This window comes from Xenopus laevis, chromosome 4L (genome assembly GCF_017654675.1).
Source record: "Xenopus laevis strain J_2021 chromosome 4L, Xenopus_laevis_v10.1, whole genome shotgun sequence".
NCBI classification, from domain to species: domain Eukaryota; kingdom Metazoa; phylum Chordata; class Amphibia; order Anura; family Pipidae; genus Xenopus; species Xenopus laevis.
This window is the reverse complement of record NC_054377.1, coordinates 150,623,834-150,638,584: the sequence shown is the minus strand read 5'-3', so window position 1 is coordinate 150,638,584 and position 14,751 is coordinate 150,623,834. Positions and strand designations below refer to the sequence as shown.

Sequence of the window (14,751 nt, the reverse complement as noted above, 5' to 3'; positions counted from 1 at the left end):
TTGATAGATAAGATGCCGAATCGGTCTAAAAGCCCCGTATCGGCAGCTTTAATCTGCCCGTGTATGGCCACCCTAAAGCTGGCCATAGAGGCAAAGATCCGATCGTACGAATAGAGTATTCGTACGATATTCGGACCGTGTGAGGAGAGTCCCGACATTTTTCGTCCGGCGGAGATCGGTCGTTTCATTGATCGGGCAGGTTAGAAAATTTCTGTCGGCTGCGGGTAATATCTCTGTGTGTATTGCCGATCGTACGATCTTCAGACATAACTATCGTACGTTTCCGACATAACTATTGTACGATTGCTGTCAGGGGCAGAAAATCGGCTGATCTGTTCTTACTACTTCTGAATGGTAAGACTTTGATCTTTATGGTTAGTGGCAGGTCGGGAGATGGGAAAGTCCGACTGTAAGTTGATTCGTACAATCGGATCTTTGCATCTGTGGCCAGCTTAAAGCTTGAACATGAGACAGGGAAAGCTTTTCAACAAGAGAATATCAATGCAAGGAATATACTTACAGCCTGTACGGGATAAAGGGGCCACTTGTTGATTTCAGGGATGCATAGCACAACAGTTTTCCTTTGTTAAGAAGCTGTCCTCTCCATAAAGTGAAACTGCTCCTATCTAAACAAAAGTAGCAACTGAATATGACTGCAATTCTGCCAAATAAAAGTGTGTAAAGAAGCAAAAATAATTTTGTTCTATAATGTTGCTACAGCCATTTTTAATCAGGTTCTCAATGTTCATCTGTTTAATTTGTTGATGTATACATAAAATAAAGTTCTCTTCTGTATTACAGGGACAGTTAAATCAAGAACATTTACACACATTTATACAGTGTTCTCCCTAGACAATATTTCCACCTGCAAGGGATGAAAAATATTTGAATGGGTAGTTGCTGCTTCCTGAAGCTGCTGTAAGTTGAAAGCCGACATGCACCTTCTGTAGGCAGAAACTGGAAGAGTATGGAGAGGGAGCTGGGAACCAATGCAGCCACTTGGGTGGGCAAATAACATGGCAGTGAGAAAACGACTGGGGAGAACACTTTTCACGTTGCAGGAAGGATACGTACCAAAGCTTCTCTCAGTGGGAAAACTAACTGGTCTAAAAAAAAAAAAAAAAACACAGAAAAAATGTCACTAAAAAACTGATACAATCATCAAAATCAAAAAAGGAAAAAAAAACACGAATTGAGTGTAATTTACTACCGAAAGTACAAATTATTAAACCTATTAAAGATTTTGGGGGGGGGGCAATACACACCAAGGTTCACTTGGAGAACTAGGATAATTGCCGTTTGCTCTGCCATTTTGTGGTTTACAGATAAAGAGGAGTCCATTATACAAGGCATTATCCAGAAACAGTACAAACTGAAGGTGTGAAATACAACTAATGAGTTCTGACACACAAACAAGCCCAAAATTCAGAAAATAAATCTGCATTTAATACTTTATTGGTTCTGATCATTTTTTCAGGTATAGGATCAATAATCCAGAAACCCATTATCCAGTAAACTCCGAATTACAGAAAGGCCGTCTCCCATAGACTCCAATTTTTTTTTTATAAATAATTTATTTATTTTTAAAATTATTTCCTTTTTCTCTTGAATAATACAACGCCTTTTACTTGAACCAAACCAAGATATAATTAATCCTTATTGGAAGCAAAACCAAAACATTGGTTTTATTTAATGTTTACATGGTTTTCTAGTCGACAGTGTATGAGGATCTAAATTACAGAAAGATCCATTTTCCTGAAAACCCAAAGTCCCAAGCATTCTGGATAACCGGTCCCATGCCTGTAGCTCTCTTTTAAAAGATCTATTAGTTGGATTATGTTGGATACATGATGCCTTCTTGAAAACGAATCCCTCTCTTTTACGCTTGAGCTAGAAATCAAATACCTACCCAGATGCGGGCAAAGAAGGCTGCCTCGTTGCCAATTCATCTCTGTAGCCAAATGACACAACAGCATATGGGCACACATGCCTTGGTCTCTTGAGGACATCGTCAAATCCATACTCATAAAAATAGTACTAAAACACAAGAAAATACACAAAAGTACATCATTTACTTTTAATGGTGGCAGTTTTACAACAAAAGTGAGAAATAATAATTAATTCTGTTAGTCTTCCTAAGCTTGAAACTGCCCCAGTGATATCCAAGCACTATTGAGGTGGAAGGAACTGCCTTTAAATTAGGAAAGAGTATTATCCAAAGCATACTTAGCTGAAGCTCTGACAGCTGTAGATCGAAAACTTCAGACGGTCCCTAACTGCTCTGCAGGGAAACAATCCCACTTTCAAACAGGAAGGGGAGCTCCCCACAACTGAAGCAGCTTTGTTTGTTGTCCTGTATCTGCAGACCCAATGCAGTCTGCATATTCTGATTATTAATCAGTCTAGCTGTATCAACTGCTCGCATATATTATTTGACTTGGTCTTGCAAAGATGTTTAACATAGTTACAAGATGACAGCCCCCTGCGGCCAACTCTGAAAACATAAATCATTTGTTTAATTAGGCTTCTGGTGCAGTAAGTTCATGTTTATGTTACCAGTCCCACATACAAATGAAACGGATTAAGGAGCAACACAAGCATCAAAATAAATCCAGGGAGTCCCAAAAAAGGGCGGTGGTTGGCTATTTTGTAGCCTCTATATGGACTGGCAGCCTAAAGGAGGCTCTGTTTGGCAGTACACCTGGTTTATATGCAACCAATATTTGCCTCCAAGCCAAGAATTAAAAAAAGTGCCTGCTTTGAGGTCACTGGGAGCAACATCCAAGGGGTTGGTGAGTAACGGGTTGGTGAGTAACATGTTGCTTGTGAGACACTGGTTGGGGAACACTGCTCTAGGCTGTGTTTTGTTGACTCTGTGTCTTAAGTATGTAGTGAGAGATGACTTCTATAAACACGGAATTTATTAGTGTACCGAATGACTTTTGTCAATAAAACAGGTAAGAACAAAAGACAATGAAATAGAACAGGGCTGTCCAACTGGCGAATCCCGACCCCCCCTTGTGTTGCCCCCACATCAGTCTGCCTGCTGTGTCTGCTTACCATGTGTAAACTTTAAAATGTATCACTACAGAGATTACCTGGCCCCTGCATTGTTTAATCAAATTCAGACTATATCCTGTATTGTTCAGACATGTAATCCCCCTGTACTGTTCACACCCGAGAGCAAGCCTGAAACTGCCCCATTGTTCACCTGTTCACACAAGCACAAGCAATGGGTCACAGTATGTAGCAAATCTTAGAGTTGTCCTGATCAGTGGAAACTGTCCCCTGCTCTGTTCTGCCTTCACTATGCTCCTGTTCTGTGCCGTACTCTGCCTGTGTGTGCCCTGCTCTGCCTGTGGAACATAAGCCTGGTATTTGTTTTGGAGCTTCCATTATCGGCCCTCCGCCATGTTGGCCAGATTTTCTGGTCCTCGGTACCGCAGAAGCTGAAATAGAGGATAGGCACCATGGACTTTAACAAGTAGAGTTAAAAGTACTGATGGCTTCCTGATCAAACTTAGCCCAAGAAAGTAAGTGTTCCTTTAAAAAAACTAATTACATAATCATTTCTGACTCAAAAGCGTTGAATTTCCTGATCCAACATCCCTTTATCTTGAGAGGAGCTGGGGTTCAGGGTTTGGTATGCACAATTTAAATAAAAATTTTAGAACTCCTTTGCCAATCAAGCTGAATTTAAAGTTTTTGTAGAAAATTGCTTTAACTTCTTGTCATAGACTTTTCATAATAAGAACAAACAGTACCTGGGTACGCTCAAATGCTCTGTAGCCGAGCAATGCGGTCACTGCATTCATGTTTTTTAAGACATGGCATTCATGTTTGGGGACTGGGTCCAAACCTCCATTAGCACTAAATGAATCCATCTGGTTACTTCTAATGTGATCAAAAACATACTTCATTTTCCCCTAAAATAGAAAATGAATGAAAAATGATTTTTAATTCCCCACAGTATGTTTAACCCCCAAATATGGTAAAACGGTTGAAAGTTTTCAACTAACGGAGGAGACAAACAAAATTAAAGATATTCAGAGTTTCAGACAAAAGGCTATCTCTGGCCCTGTTAAAAAATAAATCAGGTTTTTTAAACAATTAAAAGAATTGCATGCATAAGACATGATCGGATATACGTAGTTACACAAAACAAACTTTATTTGATAAATAAAATAACATACAAAAATTATGTAATAATAAACGGCAACTAATCGACAAAATCGTATGCATTGCAGGTCACATACAATGGACCAGCACATACTATCCTGTCAGCAGAACTCAAACAAAAGATGGATCATGTTCCACGGGAGAAGGTTTAAAATCGACACCAAGTCCTACATTTTTGAAATACCATGCAATCATAAGCTTATGAAGACAAAGAATTAAAACTGCATAAAACATCTTTGGAACAAAAAAAAAAAGTCGGAAAAAAATAGCAAGAAATTTTATATGAAAAAACCATGCAAGTAAAATTAGTAAAAGTATATGGTGATGGTCTCTGAACTTTTATTTTAGTCAAGATTTTCAAGTCTTAAACAATGTGACTTTTCAACCGCAAAACAAAATGACTTTGCGTCTCACCATTACTTAGGTTAGGCAACATTCCAACACAATTTAGGATCCTGTTTGATTCTGTCATTCACGCTGGGCTGGAGACGGTGCAATTCTGCCGTAGTCTCCAGCAATGATTTCATTTGTAATCTGCCTACTGAAGAATTTCAAAGCCTCCTAAACAGGTGACTGAAAAAAACAGGGCAGACACTGCACTTTTCCCACTACTGAACTGCAGGTACTGCTGGTCTGGGGAAAGCATAGGGGCATTTTTAAAAAGAATTGATACCTAAACTCCCTCCGTTATATAGAAATATTTCTATGGATTTTTTTTTTTAAGAGAATAAAAAAAAAATCTCAATATTTTAATTACACTATCATATTGTTTCTACCCTTAAATTGGCATATACATTTTTTTTCCTGGTTTCATTTTATTCCTTGCACGACAAAGTTTCTAATGTCAAAATGCAACAATCTAAAACTAACCACTACATTGAAGGATTAAAGTAGAAAAATTAAAAAAATTGGATGATGTTCTAGCCATTAATTGACAGTCAACAACCAGAATATAATTCCGATTTTCAGATCTAAATTTTGGCTCTGGGGGACGTGGCTGCCTGTGCAATCGACTCAACAACCGCCCGCCATGGTACGAAAACTTCAGGCAATTATTTGGAGCCCACACACGGCCCAATAACTTTTGTGCAATTATATTGATGTGTATATGGCCAGCTTTACACTCAAAACTAAATAAATCAGCTTCCATGTGTACAGGTAATCAGCTGCATGCACAGCCCCACCTGGAAATCATTATGCACTATATAACTCACAAATCTATCGCCATGTTGTTTGCATTCTCCAGCTACATTAAATTAGCATGCACCTAATGGAGCACTAGTTCAAGATCCGGACAGGGTATGATTATATTAACACTCATTAAGTTATACAGGTATGGGATCCGTTATCCGGAAAACAGTTATACAGAAAGCTCCAAATTATAGGAAAGGCTGTCTCCCATAGACTCCATTATAATCAAATAATCCAAATTTTTAAAAATGATTTCCTTTTTCTCTGTAATAATAAAACAGTAGCTTGTACTTAATCCTAAAATATAATTAAAGGATACTGTCATGGGAAAACATTTTCAAAATGCATCAGTTAATAGTGCTGCTCCAGAAGAATTCTGCACTGAAATCCATTTCTCAAAAGAACAAATAGATTTTGTTATATTTAATTTTGAAATCTGACATGGGGCTAGACCTATTGCAAGTTTCCCAGCTGCCCCCAGTCATGTGACTTGTGCTTTGATAAAATTCAGTCACTCTTTACTGCAAGTTGGAATGATATCACCCACTCCCTTTCTACCCCCCCAACAAAAGAACAATGGGAAGGTAACCAGATAACAGCTGCCTGGTAGATCTAAGAAGAACACTTTATAGTAAAAGCCAAGTCCCACGAGACTGATTCAGTTACATTAAGTAGGAGAAATAACAGACTGCCAGAAAGTAGTTCCATCCTGAAGTGCTGGCACAAATCACATGACTGGGGCAGCGGGGAAACTGACAATTTGTCTAGCCCCATGTCAGATTTCAAAATTAAATATAAAAAAAAATCTGTTTGCTCTTTTGAGAAATGGATTTCAGTGCAGAATTCTGCTGGAACAGCACTATTAACTGATGCGTTTTGGGGGAAAAAACTTGTTTTCCCATGACAGTAGCCCTTTAATCCTTAATGTTTACATGATTTTCTAGTAGACTTAAAGTATAAAGATCCCGAGCATTCTGGATAACAGATCCCATACCTGTACTGATAAATATGCCTCTGCTGGAATGATTTACTGCAGACGTGTGTAAAAACAAATGGAATTGCTCTCCTCTTTAAAAAGATTTAAAAAATTTCAATGTCATATATTCTACTTTAGGGCCAGATTTATCAAGGGTCAAATTTAGAGTTCATGGGAGTTTTTTTTTTTTTAACCTCCCATGAACTTGAAATTCTACCAAAATTTGATCAACTGCAATTTATCAAAAAATTCTAATTTTTCAAACGGGATCGACCCACAAACTCGAATCATAGAGTTTTTTCTCCAAAAAAAAAAAAAACTATTTTCAGGAAGGCTGCAAACAACTACAAATTGATCCCAGGATATCCTCCATAGGCTAAAACAGCAATTAGGCAGGTTTAAGGTGACAAATATTGAATTCTTAAAGGGCCAATAAATTATAAATTTTTAAAATTTCACACAAAAAAAGTGAAATTAGAATTTAAAAATTCAAATTTTCACTTCGACCCTTGATAAATCTGCCCCTAAAAGTTGTCAGCATGCAACAGTCTAAGATAATTGAAAAAGGGGCGAGATGGTTAAATGGCAGGATCCTAAGTGTCATCAGTTCCAGCATGTTTATATCCAATCTTCCAAAGTTTCAGTAAAAGATAGAACCATCAGGGTTCACAGAAGCGCCAGAGAAGTAGGAGAGGTGGAAAAAAAGGACACAGGACAAATTATAATAAGACTTTTATTTGGTCTTTAGCACAGCAATACAGCAAAAATAAGGAAAATTCTAAGTTACCTTTATTACTTTAAATATGAATATATCTCCAGTTGTCCCAGTTTCTAAAGGATTGGCCTGCAACAGATCTGCATACCTTGATAGATACACCCCTGTTGAGGATAATGTAAATGGTCAAGAAAACCCAAGTGCAAAATTATCATATCTCTGACCAAATAATCAAACATGCCAAGTTATTTTTTACAATTTTTTCACGATGGCCATCCTAAATACACAATTCATTCAGTTTTCACACAGCCTAAAGCTACACCCTGTACCAGGTTAACAACCTCTTTAACATATTTAACAGGGTTCACTTAAAAACACAAATGCAAAGTGCTAAATGCTAAATTGGATGCAAAACTGAGCAAGCATTGATGCTACACACAAATACAATTACATCTAAACATGTTCCTTTGCAAATTGTGGCTATCTTCAGTGTGCCCACAGATTGCACTGATGAATTAATTGTGCTCACTGGAACGGATAGTGATTCCAGCACTCTTACGGTAGATGTTCCTAAACTGTGGTACTGGTTAAACCAGAAGTAGTTGCAAGCAAGGCAACTGAAGGCAAGTAAGGGTGAGATCTGTAGAGCATGCTTACCGCACTATAGCTCAAAGGTCAGTTAGGATGTGATTTGAGTTGAAAACATGCTCCTGGACGAGATATTTTTAGAATTATGGCTGATACACGTATGATTACCTATATATGTAATCTTATGAGCTAAACCAGTGTCTTTACAAAAGGTTGAAACTCCAAAGGGAACTTGAAAATGTCTAGACAACCGCTGCCGTAGCAGGTTGCATCCATAGCTGCAAATGACTTAGCCTAAGCAAAATGTGGCGAATGATACTTAATGGAGTCTTATTACTACACTGTATTTCTGGGCAGAATAATGCAGTGGGTAGAATCAAGTCAATATGCATCAGAATTTCCCACTTTTTCTGTAGCCCTAAAGAGATGTCCGGACTCATTTACAAGAGACACAATAACACTTGATCGATACTTACCCATGCTAGGTTTGCCTAGTGTAGTCATTCTAGAATGCCCCACATGTAATCCTTTTTCAACAATACTATGCATCTGAAACAGGAACAAAAATCACCCAATATCGTAAAATAGCTGTATTAAGTGCATTTACACAACACACCTTTAGATAAATGACACATTAGCATACTCCATTGAGAATTCGGGGAGACGCTATGTTCGTTTCAAACGAGTCTCAAACTGGATTTATGCAGTCCATATCACCTATATCTGCCAGTATTTGTATGTAGACTGTACCCTTTTACTGTATTGCAATGTGGCATAGGCTGACACTAAATATACTTGTAAATAATGACTGACCTGCAATTAAGGACATGTTGGTCTGCACTTTCAGTTAGGCAATCACTCAACATGAACTAGCCAGCGACGGTATTGAGGGAGAGTAAACATCTTAAAGAATAAGCAGCCCAAATGGGAAGATGAAACTTATGTAGTTGTAAAGGTTGGAAGCACAAACACAGGTTTGTCCGTTCTCATAGTGGCTACATGTCCTAAATAAACATGATGTCCAAGAAAGTTTGTGTTCTGTCCTGGATCACCAGTGAACTTTGACAATAAGAGCAGAAACAAATAAAAGCGCTTGCGCTCAATCCTTCTTTTAAGCCTACTTACAAACATGATCCAGCATGGAAATATGGGTGTAATTTACCCTATATATCCGTTATTGTTGAAAAAGCAAGATAGCTTGAAAAATAACAGGACAGAAAAGGATTTTAGAAAATCCTCTTCCCTAGTTTTCCACGAATAGATTGCATGGCACAGTCCTTTTTGAGCATATATTAGCTTCTGCAGTATGTAGGGACAGGTCATGAGGAAAAGGTTGATAGTTCACATTGCCCAGAACACAGACTGCTTTTAAAATAAGAGTATCTGTCCATGCATTATCTCTGCATGGGCTTCTCGACGATTCCTTTTTCAAACCTTTGTAATCTTGTAGTCCGCTAACCCTCAAGTATGCACCTTACTGAATCCCAAGTCCTGTAATATTATTATAAGCCAGTCAACCAGAACCTGGAATGCAATATTTTCCTTGTAAAACGCCCTCTTTACTACCAGTGGCAAATGTCCACATGGCCTATTTGTGTGGTAGTCAGGGGTGGGACTTGTGTTGGGGAGGCAGCAGCCAGCCCCTGCTTATAAGGCATCTTCGAACATCTGGTGCAGGAACCTTAGCACACCAGAGAAATTCTTGCAGTGATGAATTATTCACGTGAAAGTTGTATTTTAAAAAGCACAAGCTCCAAAATGCTAATTGGCTCTCAAATTAATTTCTTTACAGATCAGCATTTGTTGTTTTCAGTTGTAGGATTTTTCCAACATCAAACATTCGTAATGTGTCATTCAGCTTCCTAAAATTCCAGAATTTCCTTAAATGTGAACATTTTATTGTGCTTTCATATTTACAATGATATGTTCATTCCATCCATACAAGATATTTAAGTAAAAGCACTGATCTACAGATATGCATCTACTACTAGTAACAGTTACTATTATAGAAATTTTGGTTCCGTTTTAACATACCGTTCCAAATCCGAAAAACATTTCCCTTTCCTATAGGTTGGTTCCGACGTCAAGAGTTGATGGCAAAAACACCAGATTGATTTGTGGCTACTTATGCTTCTGTCAGTTAAATATACACATTGCCACAAGATTCGAAAAGTTTGTCACAAAAATTAGAAGGTATTCCCATATAGGCTACCATTATTCTACAAAATGAGGCCAGTTAGCATATGGTGCAGACAGGGAGCTCACCAAGTGAAAACACTTTACAATCTCATATGTGGGAGGGAAGGGTGGGGGGGCCACAACACGTTTTAGGTTCAATGGCATCTTTTAATGTCTTACCTGCTCTAGGTCAACCATAAGAAACGTATAAGAGTCAGCAAGTTCTTTATCTAGTCGGCCATCAAATTTCAATTGCCTTCGTTTCTCAGTAAACTAAAGGAAGTATTTAAGTAGTGGATAAGGAGAGAGAGAGAGAGAGGGAGAGAAATAATTTTAATTACAACAGGACACTGTTTTGAACTCGGTTTTAATGACTAAATTGTAAAGAATTGTTGTTACAAACACTTTTTTTAACCAAATCAATTTGCCAACACCCACCCTACAATGAAAAAAATAAGCTTATTTCTAAAATTATCCAAATGTATTAAATGCTGAAATATTTTAATCACCATTTTCCCCCATGCACCTAAATTCATTTTAAGTGATTACAAATGTCCTTGGCTTTACTTTAAGAAAAGTTTTACTCACAAATAAGAGTATGCAAAATTCTTCATGGGCATACTACAATTTTGAGGTTGAGATACAAACAATAGTTTCCTCAAACTCAATCTTTTTTAGTGATCATTCGTTCACTAACCTCTTTTTCCAAGAATTCATTATGAACCAGTCGAGCGCATTTGTATGAGAAATTGGCTTTTGAGTTTGCATCCAGGTAAGATGAATGAAGAATTTTCAAAATTTCTTCAAACTCCCGAGAGCCAGAACTAATAATCTGAAGAGCTAAAAATAAGCAAAAATAAAGTTACTACTGCTGTGTCGGAAGAGATGCAAAAATAAAAAATAAATACACACGTTTCTCCATCCACTTTAATAAAATAACGGAAGTCCAAATAAACATTTTAAAAAACTGTTTATTCATAAAGGTTTTATTTACTTTTAAAATATGGACAAGTGACAGTAACAAAGCCACAAATCCATGGCCGCCATTTGACTCAAAGTAAAACATAGGAGGGGCTCTGAAGTGATCACGCCTGCTTCTGAACTAACATTCTGAAAATGCCTTTATATACATGTAACAGTAAACAGTCACTCAGACAGAAGCATTGAAAATTAATTTACACATATGTAGTATAGAATACATTTAAAAATTCAATTACAACTTAAAAAGGTAAAATAAGTTAATGAAATTAAATTTCAAGTCTCAAAGCTGCATAACAAAGAATAAATGACTATTCCCCAGGTGTGTTACATTACCATTTATAATGAATATCGGATTACTTCATTTACTAAAAATAACCCTTCACTAACCACAGAACACAAATCATCTTGTATTAATTTCACCTAATCACTAACAATCAGTGAACTAATGACTGTGGGGGCACAACCATATGCGCAGGAGGCACACACCGAGAAGCCTTATCAGCTACACAAATACATTTCGTGCAGTACAACCACACTCCGCGGAGTCACAAGATTTTAAGTCAAAAACACACCTTATTAGGAAATAAAAATAGTTTGTCTCAAAGCATTTGATCAGGGATGGATTAAAATTTTTTTAAACACAGCTCACACCTTCCCAAACACAAAAAAACCCTCTGTAAAGCTATATATTAGACATAAAAAGGATTCTAAACTTTATGATGCCATGCTACTATCAAAGCACCGCTATTTAAAATATGGTCACCAACTGAAAGCGTGCGTAGATTATGGCTTTTCATGGGCAGGTACAATAACTCACCGGGTAACTAATAACACCAACACAAACTAGACCCACATCTAGCGTGCACACAATGGAACATTCAAATATAGAAATCCAAACTTTAGTCTTATGCACAAAGTCAAGACCAACCACAAGTTTACTTATATTAAAGAACTGTTTTCACTTTGGCCATTTTTACATAATGTCTACCCACGAATCTACCAGTGAGGTCAATAAAATGCAATGTAGGTTCTGTGCCGACATGAGAGCAGAAAAGGCATTTTGGGGGTGACTTTGCTGGTAACATCATATATTTTGTCAATAAACACTCCCAGAATGCACTTCATGTCCAAACTAGTCTGTTATCAGACCGATCAACAATGTAAGATCCTTTGAAGACAACTTAAAACCTACTGGTTTGTGTGTTTACAATGTGCAACAAATGAAAACAAAATTATCTATGACCTCATTACAAGAAAGGTCACAGATCTACAGTCAAAGCTTCCAATGATCATGCTACGATATTGCATTGTCTTGGCATCTGGGTGTGGCTTCAAAGCTCCTCGAGGGCCAACCACTAACATTATGTTGTTAGACTTAGCACTCCTAGATGGCAATTCATTTTGGGTGACTCTTACAAACCTAAACTTTATGCAAAGCTAGGGCCCTGACTGCGATACACCAGTCACTATGTGGAGATCAGTTTAGCCTTTGTAATTGCAACTCAAACCAACCAATTGCTGGATTATAGTAATCAAAAATAATTGCTTCACCATTAATTAATTCATTACATGGAATGTTCTGGTGACTTCAGAAAATGCACTGAACATGGAGACAACAAAATATACACTTAAAATTGTTCTGCTTTTGAGTACGGCTTTATAGGGTTCATGGGCTGGGGAATGAGTCCCGTAGAAACCAGAACATGAGCTGGGAAGGCTCCTACCACAACAGTTTATTAAAAAAAAAACCCTAGCTATAAAATTCAAAGGAGAACCAATGCAAAAACAGTTTCAATACATGATTTCCTTAGACGACAGTTGTATCAAGCCCGAATCTTACAATGGGATTTCACGAAGTTTTCAGTCCAGGTTACCCTAAAGGAAAATGAAAACGGGGATCCAGACCCAGAGTTTTCATGCATCATTGCCCTATTCGCCTAACCATGCAGAAGTGACGTCCCTAAACCTACCTGCCCACTATTAAAGGCAAATACTACATCCACTAACATCACAGGGACCACAGTGTGCCTGAGAGTCGAATAAGAAGGTGCCTAAACCACTTGTCATCATGACCTTGAAAAGTAACTCGTCACTGCGCGTGGGCGTGGCTTACAGCAGCACCTCGTGGGTGGGGAACGAATGACACGTGTTTGGTCGATCCCACAATGCATTTCCTCCCTATCACACACACACTATGGCGGCCTCTCTAGCCCCTCAGACTCTTGTCGGTTTATGGCGGAAGAGATTCACCACCTCTCTTATCGCGGCTCTTCCTCGGGATCTGAAAGCGCCTCCTGGGAGTTTCCTCCGGGGGTTTGTGCCCCGCGCCGCCGCTTTCCGCGCTGTTACTGCGCTTCAGTGGCTGTTGCGCCTCGATTTCGCCATTTTGTGTCGATTTTCCCGGCGTCTCTTCGGCTTCACGCGGGCTCCCGGCGCCCGACTTTACTTCAGCGACGTTCTTGTTATCTTCCATTTTCCTGCAAGGCTCTATCTAGAGAAATACGAGCGTTCTATATCAGGGTAAAGTTTATTGGGCGATAGGATTTGGTTGCAGAGTTCTAGTCCATGCTGCTGCTTTTTTTTCCTCTCAAACACGCACCGCCGCCATCTCACGGGTCTCCTTCTCGCTCGGCGCCATCTCACTTCTGCCTGCAGTGCCGCTTCGCTCCCGCCTCCTCATAACTACTCGGGCTGATGTCAGAGGGCGGAGTCACCCGTACTTATATAATAAAGGGGCGGGGTAATGGGCTCATGTTGTCCCGATTTGAGCGCGCCAAGGGCGGGGTAGTAGCGTCACGCTGTCAGACTGTGGGCGGAGCGATGGACGTGACTTAATCGTAAACTTCAAAACAAAAAAAGCTGAGAGGACGACCGCCATTTTAGGATTCCGAGCCGTGAGGTGGATGAATAAACTGTGAGCTTTCATTCTTTTCTCAAGATTGTAATCAGCTGTGTGGGGATGATTTGTACCCGGATGGAGTTCAAGCTGAGGTGTTTGAGGCAGAGAGAAGAGTATGGAGGCTCCACAGAGTCATTTTCAGTCGAAGCAGATGGCAAGAGCAGTTATCAGAGTGGGACATGTCATGTGATAGGGGACTGACCAATGTTGGGCTGTTTGACACTCACTATGGTGTTTTAGAGGAAGATGTGGGTTGAGATCTGTACAATCTGTTTGTTGCCAGCGGGGCGATTGTAAGATGCAATACATTTGGGCCTGTAAACTTGTAGTACAGGGACCTATTTATGAGAACGGTCATTAGGGTTGACACCTTTTCTGGAAAAAAAAATCGGCCTTCCCATATACTTATAGTTTTTTCCTATTAATAACATTGGGATCAACCATCGTTTTTACCGGCCAGGTGGCAACCCTAACGGCCCTACGTCTCGGTGTAGAACATGGGTTACGTTCTCTACGGAGGCAGGACAAACCATTAATTCTTAAGCTCTTCCCGTGTCTCCTTCTACCCTATGTTTTTTTTGCATGTTCTGCTCGGAGGTGGACACCTCATACAAACCTCCTCACATTTTTGATTTCAACTTTTATCTGGTGAGCTCTTAACTGTAGCTGATGCTACATGTGCTCCGTTTTCAGGATGGCCAGTGGTTCCTCACCAGCGGGAACATTTCAGTATGACCGTCGGTATCAGAGGGGCACATGAACAGCGGTAGGGGACTTACCAATGTTGGGGTATTGGAGACTAAATATTGTGTTTTAGAGGAAGACGTGGGTTCAGATGACAGTCTCTAGAATCTGGTTATTGCCAGAGGGGCTATTGTAAGATGCCATAGATTTGAGCCTGTATACTTGTAGTACAAGGGCCTATTTTGATGCCCAATGTGGACATAGTTCAGGTTGTGCCCAGTGCTATATTTGATATATAGGCACCTGAAGGCCTTTGCTTAGTGCTGCAGCTTTATCAGGGTGTCCTTTAAGTGCCTTGAT

The 14,751-nt window shown here is 39.1% G+C and overlaps 1 protein-coding gene across 5 annotated transcripts in view; it reads right to left on the bottom strand.

The window, feature by feature from the left end:
• Positions 1-13,521, bottom strand: part of tasor.L (transcription activation suppressor L homeolog) — a 46,549-nt gene extending 33,028 nt beyond the window's left edge. For 2 of the 5 annotated variants that reach the window (XM_018240354.2, XM_018240355.2), the window contains exons 1-9: positions 13,062-13,521; positions 10,525-10,667; positions 10,008-10,100; positions 8,126-8,198; positions 7,134-7,225; positions 3,765-3,926; positions 1,910-2,037; positions 1,075-1,106; positions 521-626 (exon numbers count right to left, since the gene is read on the bottom strand). In XM_018240354.2, coding sequence (XP_018095843.1) covers positions 521-626; positions 1,075-1,106; positions 1,910-2,037; positions 3,765-3,926; positions 7,134-7,225; positions 8,126-8,198; positions 10,008-10,100; positions 10,525-10,667; positions 13,062-13,281 — 1,049 coding nt within the window. In that variant the 5' untranslated portion in view covers positions 13,282-13,521. 5 annotated transcript variants of the gene reach the window in all.
• Between the last annotated feature and the right edge of the window lie 1,230 nt (positions 13,522-14,751).